At 36.3% G+C, this 12,967-nt stretch overlaps 2 protein-coding genes across 2 annotated transcripts in view; both read right to left on the bottom strand.

The window, feature by feature from the left end:
* Positions 1-1,520: 1,520 nt before the first annotated feature.
* Positions 1,521-7,560, bottom strand: LOC137393862 (uncharacterized). Its single transcript, XM_068080573.1, has 6 exons — positions 7,475-7,560; positions 5,804-5,936; positions 5,288-5,434; positions 3,748-3,992; positions 2,364-2,570; positions 1,521-1,591 (listed from the first exon to the last, which is right to left on the bottom strand). Exons 2-6 carry the CDS (start codon positions 5,872-5,874, stop codon positions 1,521-1,523), a joined length of 741 nt encoding a protein of 246 aa, XP_067936674.1. The 5' UTR covers positions 5,875-5,936; positions 7,475-7,560.
* Positions 7,561-8,165: 605 nt separating this feature from the next.
* LOC137393449 (protein wntless homolog) overlaps positions 8,166-12,967 on the bottom strand; it is a 50,920-nt gene continuing 46,118 nt past the window's right edge. Inside the window, exons 15-16 of the mRNA XM_068080002.1 lie at positions 9,295-9,435; positions 8,166-8,710 (exon numbers count right to left, since the gene is read on the bottom strand). Of these exons, the coding sequence (XP_067936103.1) occupies positions 9,332-9,435 (104 nt within the window). The 3' untranslated portion in view covers positions 8,166-8,710; positions 9,295-9,331. The remainder of the gene's footprint in view (positions 8,711-9,294; positions 9,436-12,967) is intronic.

The following is a 12,967-nucleotide window of genomic DNA, read 5'->3' as shown; positions in this document are numbered from 1 at the left end:
CATATCAGCATCGCCATAAGCATAGAGCAATTATACTATGTACAATACTACTGATAATTAATAGCAGCCTTCGCTCAACACACTATAATAAAGAGTGTGTTGATGAACGATATTTTAATAAAGTTAACTTTACTAACGTGTGGTTAATCCAAAACTGCGTCACTCCTTAAAACTTTTCAACGGCCATGTTTCTTTTGGGCAACAACGCTTAGCAACACTAATAATAGTACATGTTATACTATATGGGCTTTACTAATGAAATTGAAAGCTATAATCAATTGATATCATGTAATTTAATTAACCAAAATCTGAGCATGTAATTATATGCAACAAACAGTAGAAAACTTACTACTTAATTGAATGACGTTCAACTAGCTTTAGCAAAGAACAATAGCATTTCTCCTAGCTTAACATTTCAACTGAAACTTTAACAAAGCTAGTAAGCCTTTGATTCAAGTGTGTGAAAAGTTTAGCAGTATAGCAGCTTCAGATAAAAAAACATTTTTTCTTTTGTTACTTTTACTCTCAAAGTCAAAGTAATATTTAAAATTTAAATAAAAACTTGTGTAATGGCCTGTAATGAATTGATCTCAACCACACTTCCAGTTCAAGGAGGGCAAAGTAAAATATTATTTATGTTTTTTACACCTAAATAGCGTAGCATCAATGATATACAGCCCAAATTGGGGTTGTATATCATTGGTAGCATGCTCTGGTATAACATGTGCGACCAATGATATACAGTCCCTGTATATCATTGGTATCATGGGGGCTGTATATCATTGGTGCGAATAAAATGTGAAATGAATGATGAACCATTTTATCAAGCAAGATAAATTTGTATAACATATATACTAGTATACATGCTCAAAAATGAATGACATGCGATTTTTCAATTTGGTAACCAATTAGATTTGATTATCACTGATTGCTCAACTGAATACTGCTATGAGACAAACCAAGTTCCATTCTTGTTAACCAGCTCTGATTTGAATCATAAAATACTAGTTACAATCTGATGAGAATCGAATATAAATGAGATGGTGTTATCAGTACTGAACAGAGAAAAGTTTGTGTTATTGGTTCACCAAAATCTGTCAAATCTTGTTTTTTTTAAGCTCAACTTGAATGGCTTTTCTTCATTTCAAGTTCATGATAAAAAGCATGGAGTAGAAAGCAAAGGGTTGATAAATGTCAGTGTTTGGAGCAGATATGTGACAGTTTTATGGTATGTTATTGTAGTCAGTGCTGAGCTTCTAAATACACGTATGTATTCTATACGTGTTTATATGAATATTAACATACAGTGTTAGTTGTGTCAGACATATGCACTGATTTTGATGCACTAGTCAACGAAACTACTTATTGATCAGAACCAAAATAATAAAATTAAATATATATTTATATTTGTATAAAACAATACATAGTCAATGATTGTGCTCAAATAGATTGAATATGTAATACTCTAAAATAAAAGCCTTTTCTTCCTGAGCATCAGTTGTCTTTCCTTGGATTATAAATCATGTCAAGTTGTATGAGTAATACATAGGCTGCTTTCCATCATGGTTGACTTGTAGCTGGGCTAAATCTCCTAAGACAGTAAAACAATTTTATTACTTTTAATAATTGTAAATAGAATCAAGCAGATCAAAGTGATGTGACTCATTTTGTAGAAAACATGAACCTTAAAAAAAATAAAAATAAAAAAGGAACGCAAGAGAATATGGTGAGAATATTTATGGTTCTTATTTGTTTAGAATATTCCGTGTTTTAACAATACCAAGGTTCCTGTTTAGAGAAGATGGTGATGGTTTTTTACAACAGTTAGATTTTGATTAGGAATAAAAACTTGAAGTATCCAAAATATAGTTTTTTGTCTAAAAAACGTCAGTTTGGATAAAAGGAAACCTTCAAATCCTAGTGTAACAGAATATGGAAAATCAGCTCAAACAACCTGACAGGCACCAACCTAATGGTAGTTATTAACATAATCTAATGATCTTGCTTATAGTATTAACAGTTTTAGCTGGTAACTCAAACAGAAAAGCAAAACTAAAGAATCTAGAGATTAAAACATGCCATCATCTCATTTAACCACCATTTTTGCAAGATTTACAAAAAAAACATTTTCACCAAGTTTCAATGAAAATTCTATAGAATAGAATAACATGCATTTGATCACTGTTGTAATAAAGAAATATTACACATGATGGTACAGAAACAAACCATATCACATGACAAAATATCCATATAAATATAAAATAACACTTGTTAAAAAGTGAAATGTAATAGAACACAGGATATTACATTTCACATTTCTATTTTTAGATGAGGCAGCAGAGTAAAACTTAATAAATTGGTACCTTGAATCTGCTTGTCCAGCTCTTCTAATTGGCTATATCTCCTCTCTTCCAAAGGATAGCAGTTTGAAAAATAAGTTAGTGGTTGGCTGTACTGATCTATGGCATAGTTGAAAGACAGGGCAGCTGGGGAGGGCTGCTGGCACAACCAATGTGGCCTGCTGGGTGCTGCTAAGGTTGGATGCCATGACGGAGCATACATGTATTCTCCTAGCAATCAATACCAGAATGATAGGGCAACAACAATGAGGATTCAGAAACACAGAACAGGCTCAGAACAAACTTTTCTAGCTTTCATTGTCATAGAAGCATTGGGGCAATTTTAGGTATAGTCATATATTTGAGTTTTATAAGAATTTTGAATTTAAAAAATTTATTGATTTGTTTGTGACTTCAACCTTATGTTTTACTGAAGCTTAAGTATCTAACCTTCGATGCCAAACCAGTTTTAACCATTTTGTAATTTGAAGATGTCAAAGCTGACACTGGAGTTATTTTAAGTGATAATATCGATCGCATAACAGAAAGTTGGCAAACATTTTTCTATCCTTTAGTTCACTTTGATGTCGCCTCACTTGTATAATCATTGTATAAATACAGCTGCATAGCTGTCTGTGCATTTTGTTGCTAAGGAAACATAACATTGTCGACATATGTTCACTTCAGCTCAGCGGCGGCTCCACCGTGGCAGCAATTACAGAGATCAGATGTTAATCTAGAGCGGCATCAGCTAAGCAAACACATTATTTACCCGTTATATCGTATTAACTTCTTCAGCAAAGTAGAAAGTGATTTATGGATGGATTAAATTTCAAAGAAATCAATACTTCCCATTTGCCTATGTTAGCCTTTGTTTGAATATGGTGCGAATAATGCATTGAGCATGCCTATCGACATAGTTTGTTGACCTATAAATAATTTACAAGATGCCAATACATTTTAATGAAACGTAGGAAACTATCTTTCAGAATCATGTTAAACAAGCCTGAAATAATCCTTTAGACACTTCAGGATTGTTTGACATGATTCAACACTAAATGTCCTTGCATTAGACTCACACTGGATATCGAGCTCATCATATAACACGCTATAGCAACCCGTTAGAAGGGCCTCCCATACTTGCCTTACCTCAGCTTGTTTCCTCATCTGACAGCGAAACATTAATTGTGAAATGAGTGTACTACATCTTATACTCCTACTAACAACTTTTTCTTCAATTATTATACTAACTAAACACTCTTTCCACTGTTAGTTCAAATAATAAGTATCGAGCATTTTATGTATTTAAATATACAATGATTTCATAGCATCTAGTAGGTACCCAGGCTAATTCTGCGTTATTAGAGATTGTAGATTCTGTCTCAGACTTTGACACGTCATCTCTTACCATATATTTGTTGCATCAGCTGCTTCTGTTTCATGCTTAACATGCTTGGGTCCCACACATGTACAGCGAGGCTTCCTGTTCGTTTGATACGTGCCAGAAGTTGCCGACGAGCGTATTTCCTCCAAGCGAGTTGTATGGTGCAGGCGGCGATCTGCTGCTTCCATTCCAGCTCTCCGGCGTCTAAGCGTTTTCTCCTAACGGCATCTCGAGCATTCTTGAGGATTCCTTTTGTCTTGAACTTGAACCTGAGAATTGACAAACATTATTTTTATGGCTCATGCTACTCGTAGTCTGGTCAACTCACCAGTGCTCATTCTTCTGTGTATGAAGGTCTCTAAGAGGCTAAGTTATGAGTTACATGTACTTACAGAAGTAAGTGGCGTAGCAAATCTATGAACTACATGTACTTACAGAAGTAAGTGGCGTAGAAAAGCTATGAACTACATGTACTTACAGAAGTAAGTGACGTAACAAATCTATGAACTACATGTACTTACAGAAGTAAGTGGCATAACAAAGCTATGAAATACATGTACTTACAGAAGTAAGTGGCGTAGAAAAGCTATGAACTACATGTACTTCTAGAAGTAAGTGGCATAACAAAGCTATGAACTACATGTACTTACAGAAGTAAGTGGCGTAGAAAAGCTATCAACTACATGTACTTACAGAAGTAAGTGGCATAGCAAAGCTATGAACTACATGTACTTCTAGAAGTAAGTGGCATAACAAATCTATGAACTACATGTACTTACAGAAGTAAGTGGCATAACAAAGCTATAGCTAACAAAGATTGTATAGCGGTTGGAAGATTAAAATGTGACAATCAAAAACTAAAAACATTTTTCATGATGATTTACTCCTCATGCTCAACAGCTTCTGTAATATTGCTTAATCCTTAGTTTAGTATACTTTAAACAGCATAGATATCTATATATAGGTTAGCATAGATATCTATATATAGCATAGATATCTATATATAGGTTAGCATAGATATGTATATATAGGTAAGCACAGATATCTATATATAGGTTAGCAAAAACCTATTTTATACAAGTAAAAACAAGTGGCTGAAAAGGGATATAAAATTGTTTCATGAACTATTTAACTAACTATTGTAATGTTAAGCCGATGTAACCAATGTATTCAATATAACCAATGTAACTAAGTACATTCACTTTCTAGATTTTAGCCTACTGATACGTATACGTATACATTTTAATGATACGTATACGTATACACAGCTAAAATTTGTACAACTATGTACAAATATTTGTACATAGTTGACAAAGAATTAACAAAGTAACTTACATTCCATCTATAGTAAAATGGTTAACAAGGGACTTATATTTATAGTAAATGGTTAACTCTGTAACGTATATTTATAGTAAATAGTGAACTATGTAACTTACATTTATAGTAAACGATTAACAAAGTAACTTAAATTTATAGTAAATGGTTAACAGTGTAACATACATTTCTAGTAAATAGTTAACAAGGTGACTTACAATCATAGTAAGTGATTAAGGAGGTAACTTACATTTTCCATGCTTTTTGTATGACAAGAGCTGCCTTATGATAATGATCAAAGTGAGCTATTCTCTCGCGCTCTGCTGCCACAAACAGCTGTCTTTCTCTGCACTCCTTTAGAATTACTTCCTCTGGTGATAAATCTTCTTTTCTTTTTCTGCGTACAAGTTTAAAGCGCAAATGTAAAGCTTTATAGACCTTAATTCTATGCAGCTTGGATAAGGGCTCTCAAAGTCCTCAATTTTAAATACGTAATTTTCTTGCTGAAACCCTTCACTAGCATTCCATGATCCTACTAGAGCCTTCCGTATGGCATCGCTTAATCCACCCAACCAAATCCACTGAGTGTGCTTAGAGATATACGCAGCTGATACACCAGACTATGTCATGAATTCATTTCTCGTACAGTATTAAGCAAAATAACTGGATGTTTGTGCAGAACAACAGAGGACGTATTTGTATCAGACACGTTGCAAATAATAATCATCTTAAAACAATTATAAGCACTTGATTATTTCAGACCAACCTGCGCTTCCTTTTTTGAAATGCTGTTAGATCACTCCACGTGATTTCTCTTTGTGCCTCTTTGCCCTCCATGCTCAGCAGGACATGAACACCATGGCAAGAAAGTTGATCTTGATGTAACAACCTTTACTTAGCTGCTCACGTGTTCAAGAACAAAGTTACGCATTAAGGCTTCTTTTTTTAAGCACATGTATTTCTAATTTCAAGTTGACACTTATTCATACCATTAATAATTATGTAATACATGTACTTGTGGACACACTTCTAAACACTGAATGAGTTGGTAATGCAAAATGATAAGAAAAGTGCTCTACATATACATATAAATGAAGTAATGTTGATGAAGCATATAAAATAGTTGTAAGAAGACTTATGCATCTATGGAGTACATTGAGGTACGGTATTATAGGCGGGTATGGAGTACACATAGAGGTACAGTATTATAGGCATACATGGGGTACATGGAGGTACAATATTATAGATAGGTATGGAGTACGCAAAGCTGCAGTATTATAGACAGGTATGGAGTACATAGAGGTACCAAATTATAGACAGGTATGGTTTACATAGAGATAAAGTATTATAGACAGGTATGGAGTACATAAAGGTACAGTGTTATAGACAGGTATGGAGTACATAGAGGTACAGTGTTATAGACAGGTATGGAGTACATAGAGGTACCAAATTATAGACAGGTATGGTTTACATAGAGATAAAGTATTATAGACAGGTATGGAGTACATAAAGGTACAGTGTTATAGACAGGTATGGAGTACATAGAGGTACAGTGTTATAGACAGGTATGGAGTATATAGAAGTACAGTATTATAGACAGGTATAGAGTACATAGAGGTACAGTATTATACACAGGTATGGAGTACATAGAGGTGCAATATAATAGACAGGTATGGGGTACACAGAGGCACAGTACTATAGAGATATGGAGTACACAGAGGCACAGTACTGTAGAGATACGGAATACACAGAGGCACAGTACTGTAGAGATATAGAGCACACAGAGGCACAGTACTATAGAGATATGGAGTACACAGAGGCACAGTACTGTAGAGATATGGAGTACACAGAGGCGCAGTACTGTAGAGATATAGAGCACACAGAGGCACAGTACTATAGAGACATGGAATACACAGAGGCACAGTACTGTAGAGATATAGAGTACACAGAGGCGCAGTACTATAGAGACATGGAATACACAGAGGCGCATACTAGTACTATAGAGATATGGAGTATACAGAGGCACAGTACTGTAGAGATATGGAGTACACAGAGGCGGTGTACTATAGAGATATAGAGTACACAGAGGCACATTACGGTAGAGGTATAGAGTACACAGAGGAACAGCACTATGGAGGTATAGAATACACAGAGGCACAGCACTGTATAAATATAGAATACACAGAGTTTTGAAAAATACTTAGGATTATTTCTTTTACACGACCACATCAAGTTTGATGCATTTACTTACATTCTATACACTTAATTCCTTAGGCCTGAGTGTTACAAATATATCTATAAATCCTCAAGTAACTGTGACAGAGAAGCACACAAATTTTTAACAAATATTTCACATCTTTCATCAACCTCTAAAATACATTTTTACCGGTGGGGTTAGTTTACTGAAAGAGAACGGGGCAGCTAGTGATCAACTTACCAGTTGGACGCAGACTGAAACCAGTTGACAGCCTTAACTTAAGAGGCGGTAGCAGCACTTCAGATCAGACACGCACTAACTTTCTATAGGACCTGCCCAGCCTCACTGCCAGCGTGATAGCCTAAGTGCTCTATACATAATTATATTGAATTTTTTGTTAGGTGTTCATTATGAACGTGTTTTAGCATCACCTGTTTGGATAGCTTAATGACTTTTTAAGAGAAAAACTGCCTGGTACTTAAATATTGATCAGCTCTTAATCCAAGTGGATTGTGTTCAGTGTTTACCTATAACGCTGCTCTCAATAGACAGGTAAGACAAGGTTGCCACAGCCTTGTCTTACCTGCTCATATGTCCATACCATTCATAGTGACAGTGCATGCATATATTGGCAGCAAAATTTATAGCCTCACAGAAAAAATGAAAATAAAACAGTTAAAATAACATCATCTCACATCCAGCTGAGAGCCTCTCAAAAGGGAAAAAATTATTCAGATTAGATGTACACGTGTGCTCAACTTCAGCGAATCTGTGTCATTTCACAATCGTAAAAAACGGCATCTTGTGTATGGACCAATGAAATTCCATTTTTTAATTTAAAGCAACTAAATATGCAATCAGTGTCTAATTTCCATTGAACTCTGCTGGGCTAACTAAACACTAAATGACACGCTTGGCAAGAAACATTCAGTTTTAGTTATTGAAAGATATTGGGTTATTGAATATATAGAACAGCTAATACTAATAGAGTTGTCATCTCATTGAAATAGCAAATACAATAGCAGCCATAAATGTGTATAAGAGATCCACTTGTATAAGATTCATATATAAAAGATGAAACTAATTCAAATTACAAAATTCTATGATGATAAAATGCATCAAGGGCTACACTAGCCTTCGAGGCTAAAGTGCGCCTTCGAGGCTAAAGTGCGCCTTCGAGGCTAAAGTGCGCCTTCGAGGCTAAAGTGCGCATTTGCATAAAAATTCATACAAATACAAGCAATGATAATAGATAATACAAGACAATGACAAGGTAATAAAAACAATGATACAGTAAACATGCAATGATATGAGAATTGAATCCTTGTAGGACGTTGATCTGAAGAGTGTCTTGTAATCTCTGTGTAACATCCGTTTTCAGTCATGCAGTGAAGGCGATATGACTAACCAACACGAGAAGACGGTCGAGGGAAACTAATTATCAAGATAGCGTCATGTGTAAAAGTTGGGCAGTACCTGCAAACAAATCGAAGCACCAACTCAATATTTGAAAGAAAAACGATGTAGCAAATGCAACAAGTCTGCAGGAGCTATTCTCAGAGCTCTGCAAGCTGAACAATTAAGGAAAAGGGACACCCAAGCTTTGTATTTCACTATAAGATCCATCAATAAGAACATCTGTAGAATGTATGTGCAAAAGGGTTTATTTGGCAGAAGGCCAGTATGACAAAAAAAAACAATCTTTTCACACCTCAAAATTATTATTATTCAACTACACGCTCAATAGCTATATCTCATTTTTACAATATGTTAGCAACATAACATGAGAATGCTAATAAAAATCAAGCAAGCAATCAATTTTACCGAGGGGAGGTTGGAGTGGCATCTAAAATTCATAGCATTGGTTACGATTCCATAGAACTATGATTTTCAACTGAGGAACAGGTAGGCCAACATGAATACAGTACATCGATAGGCAGACCTACAAACTTATAGCTAATTGAACAACCAGACAGTGATGTTGTCAGCCATAACAGCTTGTGCTATCTAAATTGAATACAAAGCTGTATAGAGGATTTCTACATGACAATCAAACTCACCGCGTTGTCATGGATGGCGTTGAGCTCTGGGAAAACATTAGTCAACAATAGGTCTGTTTGATAGGGTGTGCATCTGAGAGACTCCCTCTGTAATGACACTGCGTCCAGTAGTCAGCCTTACAGACTCATCACCATACTCATCTGTAAGATAGAAACAGTCAAGTTAATAAACTACTAACAAACATCATACTTATCTGTAAGATAGAAACAGTAATGTTAATAAACTACTAACAAACAACATACTCAACTGTAAGATAGAAACAGTCAAGTTAATAAACTACTAACAAACATCATACTTATCTGTAAGATAGAAACAGTAATGTTAATAAACTACTAACAACATACTCAACTGTATGATAGAAACAGTCATGTTAATAAACTACTAACAAACATCATACTCATCTGTATGATAGAAAAAGTAATGTTAATAAACTACTAACAAACATCATACTCATCTGTATGATAGAAACAGTCATGTTAATAAACTACTAACAAACATCATACTCATCTGTATGATAGAAACAGTAATGTTAATAAACTACTAACAAACATCATACTCATCTGTATGATAGAAACAGTCATGTTAATAAACTACTAACAAACATCATACTCATCTGTATGATAGAAACAGTCATGTTAATAAACTACTAACAAACATCATACTCATCTGTATGATAGAAACAGTCATGTTAATAAACTACTAACAAACATCATACTCATCTGTATGATAGAAACAGTCATGTTAATAAACTACTAACCACCGAGAGGAGAGAAACATTTACTTAAATAGATTATTACATCTTATAAAATTTTGGAGGCAGTCTTCTTAATTGTAGTGCTAATCCCAGAATCCACGGCTTTTGCAAGCTTTGCCAAGGCATTTGGACCACTTAAACTTTAAATACATGTAGATTAGCATATATCTGGGTACCATTAGAAGGTTCAAAGCATACTCTACAACAATATCGTATCAGCTGAACACTAAAATAGTACCAGCGCAAGGCAGTATGCCACACTGAAAAGAAAATTGATAATAATTTTTTCATCAGTAATTCTTTTGTGTAAGTTTAGAGCTAAAGACAGTTTAGGAGTAAACTGTCTTTAAGTAAGCTAAACGGATGTAGTGTCACGTGTAAGATGGAGGAACTGGTGAAGGGTGAAGCTAAACAGATGTAGTGTCACGTGTAAGATGGAGGAACTGGTGAAGGGTGAAACTAAACAGATGTAGTGTCACGGGTAAGATGGAGGAACTGGTGAAGGGTGAAGCTAAACAGATGTAGTGTCACGTGTAAGATGGAGAAACTGGTGAAGGGTGAAGCTAAACAGATGTAGTGTCACGTGTAAGATGGAGGAACTGGTGAAGCTGAACAGATGTAGTGTCACGTGTAAGATGGAGGAACTGGTGAAGCTAAACAGATGTAGTGTCACGTGTAGGATGAAGGAACTGGTGAAGGGTGAAGCTAAACAGATGTAGTGTCACGTGTAAGATGGAGGAACTGGTGAAGCTGAACAGATGTAGTGTCATGGGTAAGATGGAGGAACTGGTGAAGGGTGAAGCCTAAACAGATGTAGTGTCACGTGTATGATGAAGGAACTGGTGAAGGGTGAAGCTAAACAGATGTAGTGTCACGTGTAAGATGGAGGAACTGGTGAAGCTGAACAGATGTAGTGTCACGTGTTAGATGGAGGAACTGGTGAAGCTAAACAGATGTAATGTCACGTGTATGATGGAGGAACTGGTGAAGGGTGAAACTAAAGATGTAGTGTCACGGGTAAGATGGAGGAACTGGTGAAGCTAAACAGATGTAGTGTCATGTGTAAGATGGAGGAACTGGTGAATGGTGAAGCTAAACAGATGTAGTGTCACGTGTAAGATGGAGGAACTGGTGAAGCTAAACAGATGTAGTGTCACGTGTAAGATAGAGGAACTGGTGAAGGGTGAAGCTAAACAGATGTAGTGTCACGTGTAAGATGGAGGAACTGGTGAAGGGTGAAGCTAAACAGATGTAGTGTCACGTGTATGATGAAGGAACTGGTGAAGGGTGAAGCCTAAACAGATGTAGTGTCATGTGTAAGATGAAGGAACTGGTGAGGGGTGAAGCTAAACAGATGTAGTGTCACGTGTAAGATGGAGGAACTGGTGAAGGGTGAAGCTAAACAGATGTAGTGTCACGTGTATGATGAAGGAACTGGTGAAGGGTGAAGCTAAACAGATGTAGTGTCACGTGTAAGATGGAGGAACTGGTGAAGGGTGAAGCTAAACAGATGTAGTGTCACGTGTAAGATGGAGGAACTGGTGAAGCTAAACAGATGTAGTGTCACGTGTAAGATGGAGGAACTGGTGAAGGGTGAAGCCTAAACAGATGTAGTGTCATGTGTAAGATGGAGGAACTGGTGAAGGGTGAAACTAAACAGATGTAGTGTCACGTGTAGGATGGAGAAACTGGTGAAGGGTGAAGCTAAACAGATGTAGTGTCACGTGTAAGATGGAGGAACTGGTGAAGGGTGAAACTAAACAGATGTAGTGTCACGTGTAAGATAGAGGAACTGGTGAAGCTAAACAGATGTAGTGTCACGTGTAAGATAGAGGAACTGGTGAAACTAAACAGATGTAGTGTCACGTGTAGGATGGAGGAACTGGTGAAGGGTGAAGCCTAAACAGATGTAGTGTAACGTGTAAGATGGAGGAACTGGTGAAGGGTGAAACTAAACAGATGTAGTGTCACGTGTAAGATGGAGGAACTGGTAAAGGGTGAAGCTAAACAGATGTAGTGTCACGTGTAAGATGGAGGAACTGGTGAAGGGTAAAGCCTAAACAGATGTAGTGTCACGTGTAAGATGGAGGAACTGGTGAAGGGTGAAGCTAAACAGATGTAGTGTCACGTGTAAGATAGAGGAACTGGTGAAGGGTGAAGCTAAACAGATGTAGTGTCACGTGTAAGATGGAGGAACTGGTGAAGGGTGAAGCTAAACAGATGTAGTGTCACGTGTAAGATGGAGGAACTGGTGATCATGGAAACAGACACCACGAGCTGTTCAAATGGCTGCCATTTAAAGCTTTAATTCGCAAAGTAAATGCTCCATTTATGGGGAAGATTTTACCAAAGAAACCTTTAAATTAGCAAGGAAGCTAATAATACAACTGAGACTAGCGCGGGTGCTGGAGTGCCTGAGAATGTGAACTTCTAACCAATTATGCTAACAAAGTAGTAAATAATCATGTTGAGGTGATAGCAGGTAGATCTGACTGTATTGCTAAATAGCTGGTAGATCTGACTGTATTGCTACATAGCAGGTAGATATGACTATTTTGCTACGTAGCAGGTAGAGCTGACTGTATTGCCACATAGTAAACGACTTACATTCAATTTAGTGAAAACTCCAATGAAGAAAAATATTGTTTTCAGCTGTGGAATAGAGTCTTCAGCAGTCACATTCAATGTTTTTGCAAGTGTTTTTAAACTCTCAACCAAATTCTCACAGAAACTAGAATCAAGGTCAAGTCTGCTATTAGTATGATTTTAAGAGTCTGCCTCAAGCTTCTCACTGGCAAGCTTTACCAGCTGGGTCAATGGAAGAACAAACTTTGATGCCGCTATATGACCTTAATAATAAATAACACAGATATAAAACGCCACACTGCATTTTATTTCATATACATCTTATGGCATAC

The sequence above is a fragment of the Watersipora subatra genome, chromosome 4 (genome assembly GCF_963576615.1).
Source record: "Watersipora subatra chromosome 4, tzWatSuba1.1, whole genome shotgun sequence".
NCBI lineage: Eukaryota > Metazoa > Bryozoa > Gymnolaemata > Cheilostomatida > Watersiporidae > Watersipora > Watersipora subatra.
Note: the sequence above shows the minus strand (reverse complement) of the source record. Positions and strands in the feature narration are given on the sequence as shown.

What these genes read in the sequence shown, in the direction of transcription:
- LOC137393862 (XM_068080573.1), bottom strand. Translation starts at nt 5,874, where the DNA reads ATGGAGGGCAAAGAGGCACAAAGAGAAATCACGTGGAGTGATCTAACA. An exon ending in TTTCAAAAAAGGAAGCGCAG is followed by an intron (nt 5,435 to 5,803) that starts GTTGGTCTGAAA and finishes ACTTGTACGCAG; the next exon opens with AAAAAGAAAAGAAGATTTAT. An exon ending in GCTGATGCAACAAATATATG is followed by an intron (nt 2,571 to 3,747) that starts GTAAGAGATGAC and finishes ATTGATTGCTAG; the next exon opens with GAGAATACATGTATGCTCCG.